General features: G+C 44.3%; 1 protein-coding gene across 1 annotated transcript; it reads left to right on the forward strand.

Moving 5' to 3' along the window:
• Window positions 1-4,098: 4,098 nt before the first annotated feature.
• On the forward strand, window positions 4,099-14,996 carry LOC306822030 (calmodulin-1). Its single transcript, XM_079340738.1, has 6 exons — window positions 4,099-4,223; window positions 8,314-8,344; window positions 9,082-9,225; window positions 12,735-12,841; window positions 13,015-13,150; window positions 13,925-14,996. The coding sequence occupies exons 1-6, from the start codon at window positions 4,221-4,223 to the stop codon at window positions 13,951-13,953; spliced, it is 450 nt and encodes a 149-aa protein (XP_079196864.1). The 5' UTR covers window positions 4,099-4,220; the 3' UTR covers window positions 13,954-14,996.
• Window positions 14,997-24,619: the final 9,623 nt, after the last annotated feature.

Raw genomic sequence — 24,619 nt, forward strand, 5'->3', positions numbered from 1 at the left:
TATTAGATTTCTGTGTATTGAGTTCATCGCTCTGCTGTAATATCTTGAGATAATTAATCACATGAATTATTCAATTAGTTCAGTCTCTGTGTAGCTGCCCCTGTGTCACAAACATAATCAATCTTATCAATATGCAAAGTCATGTTTTTTTTTCCCTTTCCCCTCACTTTTGTCTTGCATGCACACGCTCTCTTGAGGATGTTATTTGAAAAGGTGAGATTGAAGAAAAAGGCCTTAAGGAGCTGCTCGTGCCTTCCTTTTAAAGAGACGTCCGCTAATTACGAGAAGAAGACTCCCACACGCTCGACAAAAGTGCGGATGCACATAATTAAATCTCAGGGTTACAGAACGAGATAAAACAACCTGACTACAGCGTTTTACTTGGACTTTGCCTCCAGGAGCGGCATGTCATTGCAATAACGCTTCACTCTGAAGTGTTTCGAGAGGCCGTTCCTTGGCAATAAAGAAAAGTTATCTCGACTCTTGGTGCATGTTTGGGATTCATGGCGCGTGATGACACATTTGGCAGAGGGATGAGAGCGCTCTGATTTTATTTTGCTGTCTTCTATTCAAAAAAAAATCAGTTATTACAGCACGGTTAAGTAAATCCAGCTAAGCTGCCCGCTCTGCAGTTTGACATGAGTGGGGTGGGGGCAGCAGAGTTGATTTAATTCCTCTTGATGTGGTGCCATGTGTAACTCAGTACTCAGCAAAAAAAAAAAAAAAAAGTGGCCCCCATGCAGCAGGCATCGAACCACTTCGCAGGGCCATCGCTGGGGCTCCGAGTGAGAACGAGGCTATGTACTGCTGCAGCCCCCATCCTCGGAAACACTCTCCTTATTAAATCAGTCACGCATTTCAACCGCAGCTCATACATCGCAGCACATTCAGCAAATGGGAGAAGAAAAAAAAAACATTTAAATCAAGTGTGGCATGTTGGGCCAGAGATGCTGGGAGGGCTACAAGAAGAGGAGTGTGCGTTCTAATGAGGCATTTGCCCTGTCGGCTCAAGGAAAACTCTTGAGTTGGGTTTTTCTAAAGCACCCCTGTGAGAGCTTAGATACTGATGGGGGATGATATGGCAGGGCTGATCATAGTGTTGGCATTCTCTGAAATGTCACTTCCACATAACTCTCCTCTCATGATGTGTACAGAATGTGCTGCAAGATAAGAAGTGCTTCTTGTTTTAATGTCCCCACATCGAGGGATAAAGATCTTATGAAATAAGAACCAAATATAAGCCAACGTGAAAGTGCCACGCAATACATACACACAGTACAGAATGTTTTAAAGCTTAAATACCTCAGGTCTATTTTTCTTACACATTAAAGTCAAATTAGAGTCTGAGATGAAAAGTATTTCTAAGAAATAAATGATTGCTCACAAAAATCCTCACAAGTTCCCTCACCTGGGTCACTGGCTGGTGAAACTGGGCACATCCTCAGTGTGACTGAAAAGAGTGAATGCATTTGTGTTTGTGCCAGTGTGAGTGAATTAGAGGCAAGGAGACACAGAGCAGCGAGATAAATGTATTTCTGTTTATATAATAGCTATGTCTCCCGTTAAACCGGGCAAAACACTGAACAAATTCAGTAAGAAGTGCAGATTAGTTCCAGTAGATTAACGTGAAAAGGCTCAACTTGAGTTCGAGTTACTGAACCTGAAGGGAGGACTGGCTGGACACAGATTGGACTGCAGAGATTTGCAATGTTGTGCATAGAGACCAAACGACGAATGTCTGAAAATGAAGATGGGGTTTTAATCTGCGTTTAGGAGATTCACCACATGTATTTGCATATTCACATCACCCACATTTAAAAAAACAACAACAAAACATAGATCGGACAGGCCTACTAAAACAAGGCAGAGCAGTAGTAAGATATCTACCAGTAGCCTAATAATCAGCACCACTTTGTGCACCCCACAATCATATGAGAGACTATAACACATTTAAGAATACTTCCATTATATTCCTTTGATGACAAACGTTTTAAGCCCTGAATCGGTGACATTTTTTTTTCCCAGTGAGTCACTACAAATCTTTTAAGCTGTTCTTAAAGCCAGAATGTCATCCAGGGATTTTGTATATAGTAGTAGGATAGTCCACTGAATGGCTGCTCTATGCCAAACTGTCCTCTCTCTTTAGAGCATTGTTTTTGGGCTGCTGTGTGTGACTGTTACTGTTGTATCCATTGTCGCTTGTCTGATGTCAGTGTCAGGAGGGAGTGACTCAAACAAACCTTTAACAGCCTCAAACATGATGTGAAAGTGTGCTGAGGGTCAACAGTCTTCATTAGAGTAAATGTGTGTGACACTGATTTAATAAACCTAATACATCTTCTTTCCTTGTGCTGTGGTTTCAGACTTTCAAACTTTGTCCACTAGGTGGTGCTTGCCTTAAAGCAGGCACACTTAAAACCGTCAAACAGGCAGGAGGAGGACTACAGAACATAACAACACGGCGATACTATCTGCATTTCCCATTTCTGCGTCGTCATTCTTCCCTCAGTTGAGTGTTTTACAGGCAGACATGCGATACTTAATGGGCTAAATTTCACACCAAGCTTGTCATTTCTTCCATGCTATTCTGTTGTATTCGGTTAAAATAAGCAGGCAGCATCTCTGCCATGCTTCATTGTTAATTTCACGTTGGCTTACCACACTTTGTAGTAACCAATAGTAAGTCTGCGCACTTCCCATATAGAGCCTATCAAACATTTACCCCGCACCAATGGAAATCTGTCGCATTTTCCGTCTGCTTTAACCAAACACCTCTAAATTACTATCCACTTAAATAACGCTGGGAAAAGACAGCACTGAACGCTGCTTTGGTTTTTAAGTTTCCCGTATTTATATTTATTATACTTCCATCAAGTGCCACTGCCTGGTGCAATGCAGGTCCCGTGTAGCCAATCGATGAAGCCGACACATTGAGTATAATATTGCAGGTCTGCAGCGACCAATCAGAAACGCGATCACACACCGGCACAGCAAATTCTCCAGTGTCAACGAGGCTGGTTCCCAACTGAAGTATCCTTCCGCGGCTGCAAAGTAGTGCTAAATGTGAGGAGATTTTATCTGTCTTTTTTTGGAATAATGACCAGAAGGAGAATAGATTAAAACGAAATGATGGACCATTGCGAATTTGCTGCATATTTATTACAACTTGACCATCACATATTTACTTAAATTAAAAAAGGTTTCATATTCTGCCCCAATTTAAAGTACTAGTCTTTTTTCAAGCTTATAAGTTTGATAATAGTATTTAAAATGGTCACATACTGCAATAAAATTGCATATAAATATTGGAATAGATATGTATTAATTTGATCTACATCTATAACCACTGGCGATACTTTCAACCTGAAGTATGAGTTCTAATATTTTTACTTCTTTAATGTACATACTTTACATAACGACTACTAAGTATAAGTTCATTATAACACTTAAGTACAGTTAAGGCATTTGATTTCATGCTATGTTGCTACGTTCTCTAATAAATTAAAGAAACCCCAGAAAATATTTGTATTACACTTTGTAATATTTGTAATGTCTATGTAGTTGTGCAGTATGCAGTGTATGAAGCAAGGAGGACTGGTGTGAAAAAGTGTGTGAAAAAAGTGTGTGAAATGTGTTCTTTTATTATTTAAAGATCTATGTGAATAAAATGCATACATTCAGACTTTCTTTAAAGGACCATTATAAACCCACATGACTTTGACATTGCTTCTTGTAATGGAGGCTTTAATAAACCTAGTAGTGCAGCAACATATTAACTGATGAAGGTTCAAAATAATAATGTGTGCTTTATATGGATATATGTATGAATATTATGTATGCAGGGAGGTCATAACAGCGTGCATTTTTAAAACATAATCCCATAAAGCACATCAACTAAATTGCTGAATAATCATTGCATCCCCTGTCATGTAGTTCAATGTGTAATGATGCTCCTCATGCACTGCAGGCGTTTTAGCCCTAGTGATTGGCATGTCTTCTGCTGGGGGGGCCTGTGTGTGCTTTCTGCTGCTGCTGCAGCCCTGACTTGAAATAAGGAAGTGAGTGATCAGTGCTAGTGTGGCGGAAGGATACACTGAGGCAATCCCCATTCTGGCCACGGCCAATATACACACTCCTAACCCGCCAGTGGAACTCCATCTAAGGAACGAGCACACTCCTAGTCTGCCTGCACAGACCAACAAGCACACAACCCATCAGACATGGTACGTATGGTCATTCATTCTCAGTAGAAGGGAAACTAGTTTTAAATGTAAGTTATTCAGCCTGGTTATGAGAGGTGTAAACCCGGAGCAGCATAAAGCGCTTCCGTTCCTGTCAGCTATTTCTTCTTCACTCATTGATTCCTCTGTATGAGCTGTCCGTGCACCCAGAGAAGACGGAAAACGCCCGTAAACGCGCATTTCATGAGTCAAAGGTGTGCATCTGAAGCAGGTTAAAACAGTCGTATCGTTTGGCGTCTTTGCGGATTTTTGAGGGGGGGAATGGTGTTTGTGTTCAAAATGGGGCCGTATTTCCTCATAACTGCGCAATTCATCCAGCATTACGAATATACATCAGGTCGACTGGCGTGTTGCAGTGCAGACCAAGTGAACTTCTAGACCTAATGTAGAGGTGTCGGAATAACTGACGAGCTCTTCTTGACCATTACAGCATATTTCTGCAGTCAGAAGTGCGCTAGGTTAGGTTAGGTTGCCTGTCCACCGTTATAACAACGCGTGTCTATCTGCATGAACGTGTGTTTCAAGATATGTCAGTGATATATGCTCATGCATTATTCCTTGGCGGTGCTTTTCCCCTCTCTGTGAACGTGGTGAACTCTCCTTAGTTGGGAGGAAAAAAGGAGCTGGCTGCCTTTGACTTCCCCTTTTCTCTCTCTCTCTACGTTGCACCATCTCTGCTGCTCAGCCTTGCCATGATGGGGAAGGACACTTCTGTATCTCGTCAGTGTTCCGCAACGGAAACGGACCATACTGTGTAATTGCAAGGTTGTAACAGCATAGTGTGTCCTGTTGGTACAACATGAAATGATGTTGGACGCAGTTCCACCTATCCCTGCAAGGCCCTGAGGGTTTATCTTAGGCTGTGTTATCTCGTTGTGTTATGTCGCCTGATTTGGTTGCCTCTTTGCAAATTTCTTTTTTTTTTTTTTTTTTTTTTTTGGATGTTATGCAAATGTGGCACCCACAGGAGTTGTCCAAAGAAGCAATTCTGAGCACTGGGCACCAACGAACATCAACAGCTGGGAAGTTCCAAGCCAGCCATAATACCATCATTGCAAAATATGATTTTAATGGACAAGCGTGCTAACCTGCAGCTAGTATATATTCTTGACAGGATTTCACAGTGGAGGCCTCAATGACTTGCAATATTTATTGACATGTAGGCCTACACAATGCCATTTCCACCAGATGTTCACTTACATCTGCAAATGAATCCTTTAGCTATGCCACACACACACACACACACACACACACACACACACACACACACACACAGGGGGAAGTTACCAAGTGGAAACGATCTGGATGTGGAAAAGTGGCCTTCAGGCTGATCCATTGATTATCAAGCTTGATAGATCCTTGACGGCCTGTGGGACTCGAGACGCCATATACCTTTTATCCTTTCCTTAGGTGATCAAACATCCCATATATGGTATTGAGCTGCAATGCAGTTTCACGTTGCAACGCGGCGCCGTAATTGGACCGTATAGGGGAATTGTTTTGGAGTTAGCCTGCGCATCAGCGTCTCTGAAAAAAGTTGAATCGCAAGGCGCGAGCCCCTCGTCTTCATCAGTGCGCCCGCTGGAGTGGAAACAGACCCCCCACCCCCCACCCCCACCCCCAATTGAGGTTGGAGTCAGAGTAGTCGGACCGTGCTCGGGCCCTATCCTGTTCCTGTTACGCTCTTGTTTGCTGATGCATGTTGAGTAACTCGATGGACATCTGATCCACTAGCATGAATAATTGATGTTGCTTGGCGGCAACACCTCGCCACGTCCCATGTTCTGAGAGTCTGGGAGCGATGAAGTGCTCTCTGTGGTGCGGAGGAGTACCACAGCCACCTACCACCACCAGGCCATATGGCGGACCAGCCTTGTCTGCGGGGTGTAAGGGAGGCTGGTGTTGTTTACACCCACCCTTCTCTGCCTCCTCCCGTCCAGACACGACCCGGCCCGAGGCCTCGCTGTCTTTTGTCCGGCCTGAAAGAAGAGAGGCGTTGAATGCTTTGTGGAGCTCAGTGCTCCTATAGAAAGGGAGTGTGTGTGTGCGTGTGTCACACTGACTCTTTGTGTTTGTGCTTGGGTTAGGGGGGGGAATGAAAATGTGTAAGTGTGTGTGTGTGTGTGTGTGTGTGTGTGTGTGTGTCACGCCCATCTGCCAGAGGGACAGCTGGTTGTGCACCTCTCATTGGGTGAAAAAAAAGGAGAAGCTACTGCAGGAATTGTAAAAGTCCCTTTACAGTCACTGAACAGCAAGTTCGGACCTCTGAGCCGTGTGGATAAAGGAGACCGCGGTCGACAGCGTTTTACATCCCGTATCGAATCAAAAGTGAAGAGGAAACAGTGCGGCTTGTTTGGTCCTGGAGTGATATAGAAAGATCCTCTACGTTGGCCCAGTGAACGGCTTCCTGTCCCCCACAGTCCTGTTTGGAGAGCAGCGCTGGGGCCGGCTGCCCAGGCAACAGTGGGAGTGGTTGACCCACTCATGCCAAGCACACCACCCCCAAACTCTGACACACTCCTATTCCTCTACAAGCTGTTATTGAGACAGGAAGCACTGGCAGCGAACACCTCGGCCCATAAGACGCCGTGGATGGTGAATCACGGGGAGTTTCCTCCTAACAGTATGTGGCATATAGAGAGTATACGCAGAGAGGGGGAAATGTCTGGAGGAGGAGGAGTTGGCTGACATCCAAGTGCCAGGGAGTGGAGAAGGAGGAGAGGAAAAAGAAGGGATGGGCTGTGAGTTGGCCTGGTGGCGCAGCTGCACCGTGAGGCCCTGACAGTGTGGGCTTAAGCAAGGGGAGGCTTCATACCACTGAGTCACTAAACCTGCCCAACAGGTTACTGAATCAGCTCAACGGAAGAGCCCCGCTCAAGTCGTCCGCTCTCCCGTTCACTGGATGAATCAATCCATCCTGCCTGCTGCCTGCTGCCGCTCACAGGGGCCTTTTGTTTGTGAAAGGTCAGCTCGTCACGAGGTGATCAGCTAAAATCTTATCCAGCCCGGCAGAATCAACTCACTCTGCCTCCCAATTCGATTCGCCGACTCCGTGAAATAGACCACACACTTCTTCTTCTTAAACACAGGCTGAACAAGGCTCCGGTTTTTTCTCTGCAGTTTTCAAATTCCGATCGCTCGGGCAAACACGTAGACACACGGACAGTTTGCTTGAAGGCAGAGCTCTGACTAATAGACAGGAAACACGGCCGTGGAAAGTATTGGTGTGGAGAAGGAATGCTGTTAAAAAAGGACTCGACTACACGTGCATGCATGTGAGTGTGTAAGCGTACACGCACATCTGTTAGTCAGTGTGTGTGTTCACAGTGATGTCAGTGTGGTCTGCTAACAATAGAGATTGAAAAACTTGATTTCTAAAGCGGAATGGGGGGGGGGGGGGGGGCTTCTGTGGGAGTTCTTCACACCCCGAGCTCTGTATTCACACGTTTGCTGCTGAGGGTGTTTGTTAAGCAGTGGCTGCTTCACAAAGAGGCCTGATCCAGGCATGTTAAAGGCCCCGCTCGCCGTTTACAGCGCCTGTGAGTCACAGTGAGCCATTAGAGCTGAGCCTGTGCGAGCAACACAGGGAACAAACCACGCCAACCCAGCAGGCCATTTTTCCTGTTCGTAGGAGCATGGAAAAAAACCCCCAACCCTCCCATACTGCTCTGTCCTGAATCAACCCCGCCTAAACGTTTTCCCCTGGTCTGGAAGCAGCCCTTCATCCAGTTTATTACACGACCTGCTCGCCCAGCGACACACCCCCCCCCCCCCCCCCCCCCTCGTGTGGGCCGCCGTGCTGCAGCTTTATGAACACACTGACAGAAAATTGACTTTTCTTTAGTGTTTTCTCGTAGTCCATCAAACAAGTCATACCTTTAAAAAAACATTTTGATAACACTCTGCGTCGGCTTAGAGAAGAAAAACAAAGTTTCTTATCCGATTGGCCGGCTCGTAGTTAACGGGGCGAATCGTTTACTGAAGGGTGCGTGTGTGCGTAAAATAACTGAGGGCCTTGTTGAGTAACTTCATTGTTTGTGACTTCTCTCTCTTTTTGTTTTTCTCACCACAGGCTGACCAACTAACAGAGGAGCAGATTGCAGGTATGAACTGATCACTTTTCTCTTTCATTGACACAGCGTCATCGTGGAACCAACTCTGTGCTTAAAACTCTGACTAGAAGAGCAAGAAGATCTTTGGACACGTGTTTTGCTTGTTCCAGCGTTCCTTCTGTAAAGCAGGATATTAAACGGAACATGAGCGTATCTGGCACTCACCCTCTCATGGTAGATCATTAACTTTCTAAAAATGAAAAGAGAGTTTTTTTGCAGTGTGTCATGACTTTGGATGAAGAGCCAGGGAACAGACAGTTTTCCAGCCAGCTTAGGGGGAGTTTCAATCACAGAGGCATCTTGATATCTTTATGAATAAATGATGTGGCCTCTGTGCAAAAGGAAAGGCTGCACAGATTCTTCTCAGCCAACCCCTCCTTAGCGGCTAATTAGCTTGAGCTCAGGCTGCCAGGCTGATGCTCACTGTTGTCTGCACCTCCACGGACGGGTTTATATGAGCGGCGCTTTATGAGCGGCGCTTTAGGCGGGTTGCTGCATGGAGACATTAGTGTTCCTGCTGTCTCTTTCTTCATCAGAGTTTTGAGGTACCCGTGTCGAGGGTCAGGGGTCAACACAGCTGCAACTTCCCAGACATGCATGCTTGTGTTTGTTACAGCCAGGCACGACATTTCAGAGTCCCAATACAACAAGCGCATGCATCTTTTAAAGCCGCCGTATCCTAACCTCAAACCCCCCCCCCCCCCCCCCCCCCCATCTTTCCCCTGCAGAGTTCAAGGAGGCTTTCTCCTTATTCGACAAGGATGGCGACGGCACCATCACCACCAAAGAGCTCGGCACCGTCATGAGGTCGCTGGGCCAGAACCCTACAGAGGCTGAACTGCAGGACATGATCAACGAGGTGGACGCTGACGGTCAGTACGCACGCCTGGTTTCCTGAAGGTCACATACATGACCACTCGCTGTTTAATCGGTGGAATCGGTCGCCAAATAAGGGACCGGAGTGAGAAAAACCCCTTTTATCCAGCTTTTATTTTAAACGTTGAGTGAATCATTCTCTATCTAGGAAAGCAGAAAAGATTTCCCCTATGTGCCCACTCACGGCTTAATTTATAGAATACTTTCTGAAGTGGAGAAGAAGCTTTTGAAATGAAATGTTCTCACATATTACCTCATCTACTCGAAGCTAGAAGGAAGGGTTTGAATATTTAGGTTAATAAGGTGGCACCATTACTTTTCTATCAGCAATTACACGAATCCTTATTCTGCCCCCCCCCCCCCCATTTTTAATCAACGTAATGACTTGCAAGTTGACACTTTTCACTGCGAGGACACTTTTGTATATTTTCATGTAACTCTTTAACAAACTCAGAGAGGGAGCGACCATTACTGCCCCGTCTCGAAGCACATCACCGGGGTTATTGCCCACCTCCCACCTCCCTCCGCTTTTCTTCCAACTGTCTGCCAACTGTTCAGCTGGCTGTGTTTTCAGATGACGTGTCCCTCCCTGTCAGCAGTTCAGTGACTGCGCGTTCAGCTCCATCATAGTTGACGACGCGAGCGCGCAGGAGGCGCCCCTCGAGTGTCCAAAGACCGTCTGTTCAAGCTGGGTGTCACAATTCAGGCAGAGGTTCAACGAGTCTTTATCCTTATCTGCAGCATCTCCCAAAGGAACCCAAAGAAAGCTACAGAGAAGGAGGGGCAGGAAAAAAGAGAGCGAGAGAGAGAGAGAGGAGACAGGGAAGTTGGCTCGTAGCTCCCCAGCTGGCCGTCCGTGGGCGGTGGAGCTGTGAGCTGTCAGTCGAGCTTTTACCCCAACGCTGCTCTGTCAGCTTGTAGGATTTTGTAAATGGGACGGCATTGATCACTAGAAATCAATTGCAGCACACTGCCTTTATTGAAATGTCCTCTCCCCATCCTCAGCGCCCTCCCCCCTCTGTTACACCCAAGAGCAACCACACACACACACACACACACACACACACACCATCACTAACATCCCCTTGTTCTGCCTCTGCCTCCCTTGGCTGATGCAATCTAGGTCAGACAGCAATGAAGCTAGTAATGGAAAATAAAAGTGGTTACATAAGGCCTCTGTGCGCTTTGCACATCCAGTACCCACATCGTCAGCGAGCGGATGTCAGCTGGCCTATTGAAAATCAGCTTTATTTACCAAACAAGGAGGCCGTGGCAAAGAATGAGGATGAATGGAGAAGAGGATGGACGGCTCCGACTGCGCAGAGAGCCGTTCAAAGGAAAAGTCTTCTGGCTATAGGATTGTAAAAAAAAAAAAAAAAAAAGTGAGCTGCAGTTTATGAACAGTTCAGATTACAGTATGATGGAACTGCTGCAGTTTATCCAACAACCACACAGATGGGACACAAGCAAACCACAGCTGCTTCCAAAGCAGGTTAAATATTGGAGGCGTATAAAAGACCCTGCTCGGCTACGATATTACAATGAAATGTAAAAGACGTTACATCACGCTTGACACAAGATAAAGCTTTTTTTTTTTTTAATTAAGGCTGAAAGAAGAGTATGACAAACATATTAGCTTTGGTCCCTGCACACCTCTCATCATCATTACACAACAGCACCCTGCCGTCTTATCTCAGGGAGAGAAGTTGGCTGTATGATGCAGGAAAAAATAAAAGTGATGACCACACACAGGAGTGCGCCGAGTTGCCTCAGTCTTCTATAGTTTGCGTCAGCACCTCTTGTGTGTAATCGCACCATCTCCCACTCGGTTCACTCCTTTTTTATATTCTCTCCTCTTCACATCTCCCTCATCTCCAGCTCCCTCTCTGCTGCCCACTCCCTCCCCTCTACACTTTCTCTCTCTCCCTCCCTCCCACCATTTTCTCTCTCTCTCTCTCTCTCTACCCGCCTGCCTTGCCTTCCTCTCTGTCTTCACCCCTCCTTGCTTCTACCACCCTCCCCCCCACCCCCCCGCTGCAGCAGCTGGCTCGAGGTGCAGTTGAGCAGAGATAACTCAATGGCTGCCCCCCCTTCCTCCCTCCTCCTCCTCCCAGATGATGGTTTTACAGTTGCGGTTATGCCCTTCTCCAAGTCTGGGGAGTAACCCCCCCCCCACACACACACACACACACACACACATAGCCTCCATTCAAGCCCCGGTGGGAGCATGTGTTCCCTCTGTGCTGCCGGCTGTCTCTGTGCGTTAGATAACAGGTCCTTAGATTGTTACCCCTGGCCATGAGATCACCATCTGCCCCATCACATTATTGCATCCCTTTTTTTTTTTTTTTTTTTTGTCCCACAAACACACACATCCATTCGGCCTCTCTCCGTGCTCTCGTTCTCTCTATCTGGCTCTCTGAAGCGTGCTCTCTCATTGGTTAATCTGCGTACAATCTCCCCCGCCCCAACTGTCCCCACCCCAGGGCTAATCCTCCTGGGTACTTTACCCTCAGTGTCCCTGACCTTCCCTTCAATCCCCTGACATTTTTGTTGTTGTTGATGTCGGTTTTTCAATTATAATACCCCGACAATCTCTGAAAATCTCCACGTCCTCATCAAAGCCTTTCACAACCATTCGATTCAGCAGCGACGCTCTCGTCCCCCCCCCTCCTGCGGTCACTGCTGAACTCCTCATAGATCCTTCCTCTGTCAGGAGGGTCTGATCCTCGGCTAATCCCGTCTTGACAACAGCAACATGATATTGATCCTGTTGCACGCATACATGCTCCTCCGGCACGGCAGCTGCCATTAGCCCCCCCCATTAAAGCCAAACCTATAATTCCTGTTTGACACACACACATAGTAAGAATGAGGAGAGAGAAACGCTTTTCAGGGTTGGTAAATATGGAAAGGAGGAATTGAACATCTGGACTGAAGCTCCCTGTCCTTTCTCCCCCCCCCCCCCAGCTGGGGTTTCTGACAGGGACCCAGCTTTTGATTTATCCAGGCTCTTCCAAGGCCATGCTACACAGTATACTATATGTCTACATTATGGATGACTGGCCACGTGTTCTCACGCTGTGTTTAAAATATGCAGCATCTTCCCAGGGCTTCCCTGAGGAAGAAAGGAAAACTCTCACACACAGCGTATATAAATTCCCCTTCGTCCTCTGAGCCTGCAGTCGCCGTGTTAGCACAGGATGTGAGTGTACAGGTGTATCCTAAAATGATTAGAGGGTTCCTTGGCTCTGTGATTTCTCGTGTCTCGTGGTGCACAGTCACTGCCAGAAAAGCATCAAAAGAGTCGAGAAGTTAAGGCCTGTAGGATAATGCAAACCGTCACCGTGAGGGAACATGAGAGGACTGGAGGACTTAAATTTTCAGATGGGTGCATTTCATCAGCTAAACGCTGGCTTATATTTTTCCTGCTTATCTGAGTTTGCTTTTTAAGTAATTACATTTTTTAGCTGATTAAATGTACCTCATTGATCACCCATTCCAGGTAATGGAACCATCGACTTCCCAGAGTTCCTGACCATGATGGCCAGAAAAATGAAAGACACAGACAGCGAGGAGGAGATCCGCGAGGCTTTCCGGGTATTTGATAAGGTAAATAAGGTCATGGTTCTATAGACTGAATGAGACTAAATGTTACCGTGTTTGCAAAGCCGTTACGTTCATGCTTGTTTCATGTGGATTAAATCAGCACGTCGACTTGGGAATTTTGTTCACCTGTGGGATCTCTCATGTTTTCACACGTTTGTCCCGCGTTGTGCTTCCAGGACGGAAACGGCTACATCAGCGCTGCAGAGCTCCGTCACGTCATGACGAACCTGGGAGAGAAGCTAACGGACGAGGAGGTGGACGAGATGATCAGAGAAGCAGACATTGACGGAGACGGACAGGTCAACTATGAAGGTAACATAAATAAGAGGCTAAGAAAGGAAGCCCACACTTAAAAATAGCTTTCGTTTCTAGGCCACGCTATAGGCTTTTATTAAACAGGGGGACCAGAGAACTTGATTTTCCAAGCTGTGTATTTCTCTGAGGACGGATGGAAGACAAGGCAGCCACACATAATATTAGTTATTTGATCGTGCCTAGAGATGCTGGAACAGGGATAGGAGAGAGCCATCCTTCTGAATCATCATCATCAGCGTGCGAGGAGACGTTTCATTCTTTCTTGCTGCCTCCCCTCTTCCCTTTTCTCCCCCCTCCCCCCACCGTTGGTCCCTTGGCACATTACACAAGAGACTGCGCTCATTTTCTAGAAGGTTGTTGATATATTATGAACAGTCCATAAGTCTTGGTTGAAAAGTGTCCTAGTTCTCCACTGGCGTTGTTTCACAGAATATGTTCTCGAAAGACAAAGAAGGTCTTCTCTTATTTATTCCTTGTATTATGTATGAGCTCACGCATATCTGCAGCCACAACTGTAAGCACAAAGCCAGTGCTTTTTAATCAAACGTGTTTAATGAGATGAACATAGAAGCCGTTTGGAAAGGGGACACTAATTAGGATGCGTATCCTAAAGCTTCTCAACTTGATTAAAAAATTAATAAAGCATTTACCAATTTAGGAGGTGAGTGCTCTCACTGGTAACAGCCTGAGCCAAAATCCTTTAACCTGATGTCCTCACTGTCTTTTGTCCTCTCTCTCTCTCTCTCTCTCTCTCTCTCTCTGTCTCTGCAGAGTTTGTACAGATGATGACTGCAAAGTGAAGCTTGCCCACCCCGTCCTGTCCCCTCTTAGAAGAAAAAAAAAAGGACAAAAAAAATCAAAATGTTTTACTTACCTCTTGGAAAAAATGTTCATTTATTCATACTGTTTCTGTATAGAAAATAATTGAATGTTGAAATAAAATATCCTTCTGTCCACACAGGAAAAATATAAAAATATACAAAAAATATCTGCATGAAATGATGGTTAGTGATCCTGTCCCCTCCCCCCGGAGATCAGTTTAGCATCAGTACTTAACAAGTAAAAATAATAAACAACAAACCCTGTAACTACAACCTTCAGACTAAGCTAAAGCATTTGGTGAACTCCTTCCAGTTCCATTTGCTCGTGGTAAATGTCTGGGCTGGCCATCTCTTCTTTCTCTCTGTTTTCTGTTCTTCATGCATGCAGCTTGAGACCGGAGCACTAACCCCTGCCCCACCATCCCTCCTCCGGGCTACCAGAGCGTGCTGATTCCACTATAAGCTGTCCTCTTGTTGGTTTGGTACAGTTTTTTTGTATTTGGAGAGGAACCCTGTACTGTTAAGATGCGAGACTATACCAGGTTCTAACTCAAGCGTTAAAGTGGAATGGGACTTAATTGTATGCTAGATAAAACGAGAAATAATGTACAAAAAATACATTTTGAAATGTTTGGCATGTTCTTTTGTTTTTGTTATGTTATTTGGACAGCCATCTTAGTAGTTGTGCGTCTTGCCCTCTTAAGGAGGGGGGACATAAAGAGTCTTATGGTGAGCTTTCTATTTTTATTTTCTTTTTATTTCATTTTTTTGCTAAGATGGAGTGTCTGTCCTCTTTTCTCGCAAGAGAGAATCACTGGCCTTCACTTTTCTTTTTCTTCTTCTGTTTCTCGACTCAGACTAGAGCATAGTGAGGGGTGTACTGTGTTTGCAGCGCATGCTGTTAAGAGTGTCAGTGCACCGTACTTCGCAACTGTTCATCTGAGTTCAGTTTACATTCATTCCAAGTTGTACATGCTAGTCTTTATTTTTTTTTTCAAATAAAAGACCATGAACTTTATAAAGTCTTATGTCATTTTTATTATGCTCGATTGTGGGGGGAAAAGCCTCTATAAAGACAGCACAACAAGTGGGTATGTTGTTTACCTTGAGAAATGTGTCAATAATAAATACTCAAAAGCATCATTCTGTCCATGTGAAGTGTCATTGTGTTGAGCAGAGGCATGACAGGGTGCGTTACTGTTCTCCATTTAATGGCAGTGAGGCTGTGGAGAGAGTGAGTAGATCACAGGAGAGGGAGAGGCAGCAGAGAGTGTTTGCTCTCGCGCTCAGCCTTGGATATACATACACATCGATGACGCCTCTACTCTCTCAAGACCCAGCCGGTTGCTAGGCAACAGGAACATGCTGTAACTGGGATGATGGGGGTTTTTGAAAGGCAAGTGGGAGTTTGAATAAACCCTCCTGCTTCTGCCGAATGACTCCATGTTGGCTTGTCCTAGTAAGGCAAACCAGGCCACAACACTACTGCCGTGTGCACTTTTGAAACAGCACACACACACACACAGGCACAGGCACACAGGAGTAAGAGGATGGAAAGGTCTCAGCCATGCCTCTGATTCGCTACTACCTGAATGTCTGAAAAGTCAAGTGCTGCCTGGTTTTACTATATTAGGACTGTATTTTGACCATGTTTGGAAAAGAGCAAAGATAGCTGAGACAGCCCTACACCCACCTACAGCATGTAGGGAGCTTTTCACTTAATCATAGCCCTCTACATAGGCTGTCACACACATTAGTTTTACACAAAGATGGGGTGGGGTTGTGCTTTCAAGGAAAAATGCTCAACATTTCCACTTTCCTCATACACTCATTTACAATTTAGTTATAGTGGAATGAGCATGGCCTGTGGTAATCAGATAAACTGAAGCATAGTGAAGGAAGGGTGGGTCAAGAACCAGGATGACGAACGCTGCCCAAATGTTGCCAGGAACAGGAAATTGCACAAATTACAGCCATGATGTTTTATTCTGAAGGAAACCAGGCATGCTGCACAGTCTATGTGCTGCACTCAGTCTTGTCCTCTCCCCTCCCTGCAGCACCAGCTGAGCCAATCGTAACTGAATTGAAGTTGACTGACAGCTTGGACTGGAGCTCTGCTGTTCTAGGGCAACTCAACCAGTCAGATGCTCAAACCTTGACATTTACATTCGAGGGAATAGCCTATAGCTCTTTTCCTAGAACCAGACAGGTTTAACATTTGATGTGAAGCTTATCAAATTGTTAAAAAAAAAAAAATATGGAAAAAGGCAATTCCCTCAAAATGTGTATTGGTATACTCTTTAATCCAATTCCAATTCTTTGTTTATATCTTAACAAGTTGTTCTGTTTTAGGATTCGCTTTCACTTCTTTATTTCTATCCTTTCTTTCTTTCTTCACGTTTTTTACCTATTTTTTTTTCTCTCTGCAACTTTCCCATTATACGATTTCATATTGTTATTTAAGTTTCTATCTATCTCGTGTCACAGTCACCCCTCCAGCACAAGCAGCCTTAGCTTGGTAGCTACTGAGCCTTCTGGTTAGCTGGCTACGAGTTTCAATAAACGAATAAGAGACACTGCATAATTAATATTTACAAAGCTGGTTTTCTGAGGAGCAGTTTAAGAATTAAAACATAGTCTGTCCTTTTTTCCAGCTAGCTGTATTCATTGGCTCTCCAGTCTGATTCCAAGAATAAACCTGACTGAGCAAGTTAGCTAACTAATAAGCTAGTTAGCCTGGTGAAAATGGGCAAAAAGCAACAGCTGGTTGGTTTATTTGGAATAAATTCTTTTGCTCACAGAGACTAGCTAATCAGGCATAATAAATCCACTGTTTCAGAACAGGTGGGCCACGTCGATGGCATGGTTCGTTCTACCGTTCTGAACGCCAGAGAACGATGAGGTAAAACTTAACATCCTGTCAACCAATCCCAAGACAGAAAGAGAGTGGTGTCATTAATGCGGCTGCAGGATCCCTGTAAAAGGCCTGTCTTCCTCTCGGGGGAGGAAGGGACACTTGAGCACCCTGGGGGTTAAATTAAGAACATCAATATTTCACGTGTAAATGAAGCAGCACACTGCAGAGGCAGTAATGCGAGAAGGATTGACTGGGTAGAGGTATCACATATCAGCGCCCCTGGAAAGAACAGGCACACTTATAAGACAGGACCATGACATTCAGCAGGAGTGTGTGTGTGTGTGTCTGTGTGTGTTTGTCTGTGTGTGTATATGGGTGGGTGCAGATAGGAGATGGTAGCAGTGACATGGAGCCTTGTTTGTTGGTGTAGTGTCCAGCTATATTAGTAAGTTGAGGAAGTGGACAAGGTGAGCTAAACCAGGCACAACCATCAACATGGGGAAGCTTCTGGCACTTTCTGACACACACACACACACACACACACACACACACACACACACACACACAGAAGCAGAAGTCCATTTGGAGCATTTTAATGTGGTTTATTGTTGTTCTATCCAGCTGTACAAGCATATTTTACCTCCTGGTGGTTGTAAAGGTGCCAACGTTTAAAAGGCATGGACCAATTCTCTCTAAAGTTTAAAGTACAGTGTCAGGAGCAGTGTAATAAAGAACAGCAGAGACGACCTTTTATAAAGGCTTGATCTTTACAGCCTTGCACACACACACACACACACACACACACACATGTGGGCACACACACCAGAGCATGCACATACACACTGATGTACTTGTCTCTGTTGTGGACGTCATCTTGGGCAAGGCAAGAACTTTCCTCTCACTAAATTACTGTATTCCGCTTTTCTTGTAAAAGCTGTTCTTTCCCTTTTCTTTATTGCACTGTTTTATTCATGCCAAAAAAGAAGGGACACCTAAAGTCTAATTAGCTTGTATGGATTTAGCCATAATGTTTTTGCAGCCTCACTGCTTATTATGGGCCTTGGAGGGTCGTTTTCACCGTGTTGCGCTAATGATGACTGTAGAGGTGCTGGAGCAAAGCACCGCAGGGGGTTTGGCTGTTCTTGCTCCTCGTACTCTGCAATGCAGCGTGTGTGTCCTTCCCCTCCCTACCCTCCCATCCCCTCTGCCCACAACCACCACCACACCAACAACCCAGTTTAGCTTCTCTCTAAATCAGTCCTGGTGCCTTTTCAATTACTTGGAGCAGCGTGGGTCTCTCACTAACTCTTTCTCTCAACCTCTAATAGCCCCATATCTCGCTTTTTTATCTTTCTCACTCAGACAATCCCTCTGTCTTGATTTCTTGCTCTCTCTCTCTCTTGTCCTCTCCCTCTCTCTTTCCCCCTCATTTACCTTCTTCTCTCATCTCTGCCTGCTCTATTTGTCTTACAGTGCATTTTTCTTTTTATGTACTCCAGTCACTCTCGTAGTTTTTTCCTCCTCCTTCCTCTTCTTTACATCGCTCTTTGTGGTGCGTCAGCGTCACCATCACTGTCACCGTCTTCGGGCTTTTCCTCACTGGCGCCGGGCCTCCCTCTATTTACCTAGAAGAATGGGCTCATCCATCTTTGATTGTGAAATATTACAGCAGTGTCACGACATCCAAGCCTCCGTGAACCTCATGCAATATTCAGAGGCGATGATATAAGATTCCTGCTAATGAAAAAAACAGCAGGCAATACAAACTGCGCTTTAATAACGGCCCTGGCAGAACAGCCTGATCCCCATTCAAGAGTGCTGTCATTTGGCTGTTGTCAGGGGCTGAGAGACCTTGTACATCAATGCTGCATCCCTCGGGTGAAGGCACCCGCACCTTTTTGCAACATGGGTCCACTCGCTCCATCGGTCTTGTATAAATAAAAGCATAAGCAGAAGGGAACCTATGAAGCACAAGACTTCACATCCAGTCATGCAAAACTTCCTTGGGATGAGGGCCAAAGAGAGACGAGCAGCACAGTTATATTTTTTCCTGTGCGTGCTCAGGGTATCCCAAGCCTTCTGATAAACAGCACATTTAAAATGCAGATCAAATGCAAAAACACCCACTTACAAGTATGTACACATCACATGCACATGGGCAGGAGGTGGTCCTACAGTAGCAGGGGATTGTTTTAGTGGCTTTTCCAATGGGGAAAGCCCCCTTTCTCCTAAACCAGCCAAGGAAGAAAAAAGAGAGAAAGCGAGAAAGATCAATGTAGAGGAACCAATCCAAAGAGACAGGAAAGAGATGCAGGAAAGCGAATGAAGGAAAAGGGGGGAGGGAGGGGAAAACGAGGCCGAGGAGATGGAAGGGGGTGGATGTTTGAGAGAAAGCGCTGAGCTGGGATCCTCCAGCGAGGGATTTCCTCCCTCTGATGTAGTCCCCCTCCAACCCCCCACCCACCATTTTTACCGCAACGTAATCTTTCTCATTGCATATTCTCTGCCAGTTCCCAAATGCTGCAAATCACTACCTTTACTTCAAACACTACTACTGCTGCTGCAGACCTAGTGAACCATGTTCTGCCCTGTCTGCACAACAGCTTTCTGCCAAGCCTCTGCTGATTGGCACCAACCTGACACTGGAGAGAGGGATGACAAGGCAGTGGGGGGTAAAGAAGGGCAAAAGTAGAAAAGGAAAGAGGTGGGGGGAAAAAATGGGGACCAGTCTTGCAGAGGCAATGCAGAGGCAATACGATGCAAATGCAACATAATGCAGTGGTGCTAGGGGAGGCATTGCAGATGAGACAGGGCAAGGACGTTCAAGGGAAGGCTGTTACTCCAAACCCTTTGGGCATGAGGGATGATGCTTGAAATGCATCCTTAACCTTGGTGGATGGATACTATAAATGTATGTATTACAAACAAGTGCTAAATTGAAATGTGCAACAGAAGCTGCAAATGAATTTTTACAACCTTCCAAGCTTTTCCCGTATTTCCAGACAACAGATTTCTTTGATTTGGCATCAAATCAACCTTCTCACCCTTCTATCTGTCAACCAAGCATATAAAAATTCATCAGCTCAGGAACACACTTTCAGAACGTCATAAACATTCGTGCCCAATTGTTCAATTATTCATTTCCAATATATGTACCATGCACAAATGGCTCAAATTTGACTGACACAAAAGAAGTCTTTACTGCAAGACATGGCAATCTACCGTATGCTGACGCAGTTTGGAGTAATACAATTTACATAAGTAATCTTGTTTCACGTCTTGCTGGACAGTGTACAGTCAGAAAGCCGCAAACACATCCCCCTTTTCTCTCAGAGTGCAAGCCTGGAGAATGTTTCCTTAAATGTGAATGTCCTCCTTTTCTGATTTAATAATTCAATGAAGCTAAGCTTAAAATGGTCTGTGTTCTCTCAGGGATGCCAGGAACAATTTAATTAGCCCGAGTATGTGTTGTGACAGCCTGGTTTGTGCTTGGATCCTTTATTTGTGCATTGTGTTTGCGTAACCCCTCAGCACCAACCACCTCCCTGTCCCCCTCTCTCTCTCGTTCTGTCACTTCTTCCTGCATTGACAGTATATCAGGGTGCCAAGGAAGCTGAAGTAACTCGCCGACTCTGACTTTTTTTTTGTCCTGCTGTGACGAGCCGCCGGCCACATTTTGTGCTGTGGGGATAAAAAGGAAGGAAAAAAACACTGTTGTCAAGGGGTTGTTGAAGGAGACAGCAGGGAGAAATGCGATGGGAATGGAGAGGCTCTGCATTTGTATAATATTGTATGTGAAAGGTGCTGACAGGCGACAGTGTGGGAAGGGCAGAGCATTCGTTCCCAGGATGGGTCGGTCAACCAACTGTCAGCGCAGACTAATCCAGAGCTGTGTTGACTGACAGAGGGCCAACTGTCAGCAAGTGAAAAAAGCCTTGTTCTCAACACCTCACTGCGGCCATTCTGCACTACAGCATCAGTCAACATGAACACGTGTCGCATAAACTTCAGGCCTGAAGAATGATGGTGGCTGAGAATGTGCCGGTTAGAATATGGCAAAGACCGTGTTCAAAAATCCAGTCTCTCCAGTCTCAATCCAAAGATGAAATTTCATATAAGTATAAGTGCACATTTATTTGCATTACATGACAGTTGAACAGTTAAACGTTTTAACATCTTCACAACGTGGTAGAATAAACTTAAATAACACATCATACAAATAAAGGCCTATAAAAAAAATCCTTCTCTTCGGGCATCTTTTCATTCAGTTTTATTTATTATGAACCAATGATATGTCTGTAAATTATGTTAGCTTCACTGAGGCTGTATAGCAACAGTTGTGCTTTAAGCTAACCGCTAATGTCAAAAGGCCAACATGCTAGTGTTTAAAAGGCCTCTTTGTCCAAGTTTACTTTGTGAATTACCACTACAGGCCATGGCACTTCAGAATATAGATTGGGCTAACTGGCATGATTACTTTTAAAAAAAAATCACATATAGTAGGTTTGTCTGTGTCAAGTGTTAATCCATAGACAACTCACCAACAGTCCTCAACTCACACTGCAAGTTTAGCCCCAAAATGTATATTTCCATCAAACTCTATGGTTATTTTTGAAACTGCATATTTTAGCAGCTGCACAGTGTGTTGCACTGTAGCCTAAGGTGTTTTTAGGATTGAAAGCAAAGGGGAAAATTCACCGCATACAATACAGCTGAATAACTTTCAAATTAATTTTGTTGCTACCTTTATATTTATTTTATTTAATGATTTTTATTTTGTGTGTGAAGGTGAACACTGCTTTTAGACATTTTGTAACATTATTATTATTATTTTGATTTTAATTATAATAAACATTTCAGTGACCCTCATCCTCTTCTGTAAATGCTAGTGATGTAGTACTTGAAATCGGTCTTGGTCTCAAGCGAGTCTCCACCACTGACAGGCTTTTTTTCACGTCATTACTGTGATTAGAAGTAAAACACCCCTTTTCTGTATACATCATATATTTGCTATTGATATTCCTGGTCTTGTCTTGGGCTCGCCCTGCATTGGTCTTTGGTTCTTGACTCTGTCTCCAAACTTAAATGTCTCGATCTTGACTTGTGTCAGAACACTCTGAACGCTAGGCCTCAGTTAGTGTGGTCTTGATACAACACCATACAGTCCGTTTTAAGCCAATGCTTACTCCAACTAAGTCAACTGAGGCCAACAAAGTAATGATTAGGATGAATGAACATCATGTTGTATCACTGATCAATAAAATAGAGTCAAAAATGTTCATATCAGTCCAGTGAAAGCATACTGTTAAAAGAAAATCTATAATTCAACAATTGACAAAAACAATGATTGTGACTCCAGTTATTCTGGACACAACAGAGGGAAATTTGTCCGAAAAAAATTTGCAACAAGACTGATTTTGAGAAAAATATCCCTTTTAAAAACACAAAAAAATCAACTCCATCTAGAAAGGTAAAGGTAAAGTTTATGTGTGGCTTGTAGAGAGAAAATCTATTTTACATTATCTTATGAAAATCAGTAAACCTAGTTATTTGCATCAATTGGCATTGAACTGCATTGAGGCCTTTATGCATATCAAAGTGTGTCTGTGCACGCAACCACAGAGACAAGGCTGGAAAGCAGCAGTGTCCTCTCCGCCGTGTCCGCCCACACAGAGGCCTAGTCACCAGGTGGGCGGCTGACAGTCCACTCTCATTGGCCAGCTGAGGCCGCCTGTCCACTGGAAACAGCGAGAGCACGGTTTTCCCAGCCAAAAGAAGATCATTTCCAGCTACTCAACTCCCCACACCAACATACCCCCGTCACAGTGATGAGCAGGAGCTGATTCAGATCAGAGAATTACCTTGATATAAATAGTTATACGCCATCATCCTGCTAAGATGAGCCTTCACCAGGAATTTCAAGTGATGCTTAAGAATTTTGATGAATGTACGTGAGTCACCATGAGCTCGGGAGACCTTTTAGCCTTTGGCTTATTCTGACATGGAAGTCGAAGTCACTGGGGTTAAAAACAATCATGGAAGGTGGCTTTAAAACACCTCTGTAAGTGGGTCAAATCATACTAATCAAGTGCCTTGTTTGGTCCTAAGTGATTACTCAGACTTTTTGCCACCTTAATGGCTTGGAGTAATGGCTTGGAAGCCTTATTGAAGAACTAAACATGGGAGAAGCATTCTCTACAATGCTCTAAATAATACATTTTCCCTTTTTTTACTCTATCTTCCCATTAGTTGCCTTGCATTTTCTTTAGTACAAACTTTTTTTTAAATGTTTACCTCAATCATTTCAATCATGCTCAGCTTAAAGAGAAGCTTAAGTGCTTGGCGAAGTGATTCTGTTTTACTCTCGACACAAGTCATTGAAGTCTCTTTCTTTTTTTATGCTTTTCCTCGCTCTCTTGCTCTCTCTCTTTCCATTTTCTCTCTCTAATTATTGCCTAGCAAACTAATGAGGAGGATCCTTGGTTAAATACAAACAGCAGACTGGCCCTTAATTAGCAGCCTCTCTGGCTTGTTTTTTGAAAACATTGTGGGGGAGAGTAGTGCATCTAACAAAGGCCTAGTTCTGGCCGACAATGAAACAATTCCAGGCCATGAACATTATTCGGTTGGTCAAATCTTTGAATATGTATTAGTTTTTTGTGTTGTGTGTATTTGAAAACGGAACTTCCTGTTGCTCGACCTGTAAATAAAAACCTGAAAAAAACATCAGGCAAAATAGAAGCTTTAACTATAAGTTCCTGGTAAAACAAATAAGCTGGAACCTAAAAGGATATACCAAGGAATAATTCAACAGGGAAAGATATTATTGGGCAGATTGAAACCAAGCTAATATGCTAAGGCCTATATATCCCTCCCTGAACAGAAAAAGTAAGTGTTTGCATAACTTTATACATACAGTTGATGTTCGAGTGCCGGTCACCAGATTTAAAGTCACTATCCCCTTTTCCTTGCTCATGTTAAATTTTCATGAAAATTGATAAATACTTATGCATTCTCATATCAGCACACCCTGACTCGAGCAGAAATTTACTTAGGGGGTTGCCATGGGCAAATTATGGGTAAAGTCAAAGTGAAAATCTGGTTGCATGTTTTCACAGATGCATCTTGCACCCCAACATTTGAGGATATTTTCAGGAATTTGTGCAAGTGTTACAGCTCCATAACTTGTTTGAATGCAGGGTTGTTGTTTTAAGAAGCTACATGATGCTACAATGCTGGTTAAATGGTTCTAAAAGAGTGGAAAAAGATGTATGGTACCCTCATTCAAAATTTTAATCAATTGTGTGGATGGCAAAAAAAAAAAAGAATATATTATTTTAATTACAGCAGGTAATCAAGAGTTTTAAATGAGAACCTTGAGTCAGACCCTGTTTAATACATTCATGTTCTGATTCTAATGTCTGGTGAGTATAAAATATCCTGCACATCATTTTCAACATGCACACAGCAGCAGGGTTAACTTCGGTAAAACTCTGTAGCCTCTACCGATGCTTAAACTCCAGTAGATCAAGGAGCAGCTACGAGACGCTAGCCAAAGTAAGACACGGCTACTAACACTAGCTCACCATCGTTTGAAACCACCACCCTCCGACTTAAACACCGCCACAACCCTCTAGCCTTGGCGACCTTGTCAAGTGCCTGACTAAATAAAATGACTAAATAAATCTCCATCTTATTTTAACAATGGGGTAAGACGTGTTAAGTATAGGCGTTGTGTTGCATTAAACGCAGGTGGTTGACTTAAGATCTTTAAAGATGTGTTGTTAT

This window comes from Symphodus melops (genome assembly GCF_947650265.1).
Source record: "Symphodus melops genome assembly, chromosome: 1".
Lineage (NCBI taxonomy): Eukaryota > Metazoa > Chordata > Actinopteri > Labriformes > Labridae > Symphodus > Symphodus melops.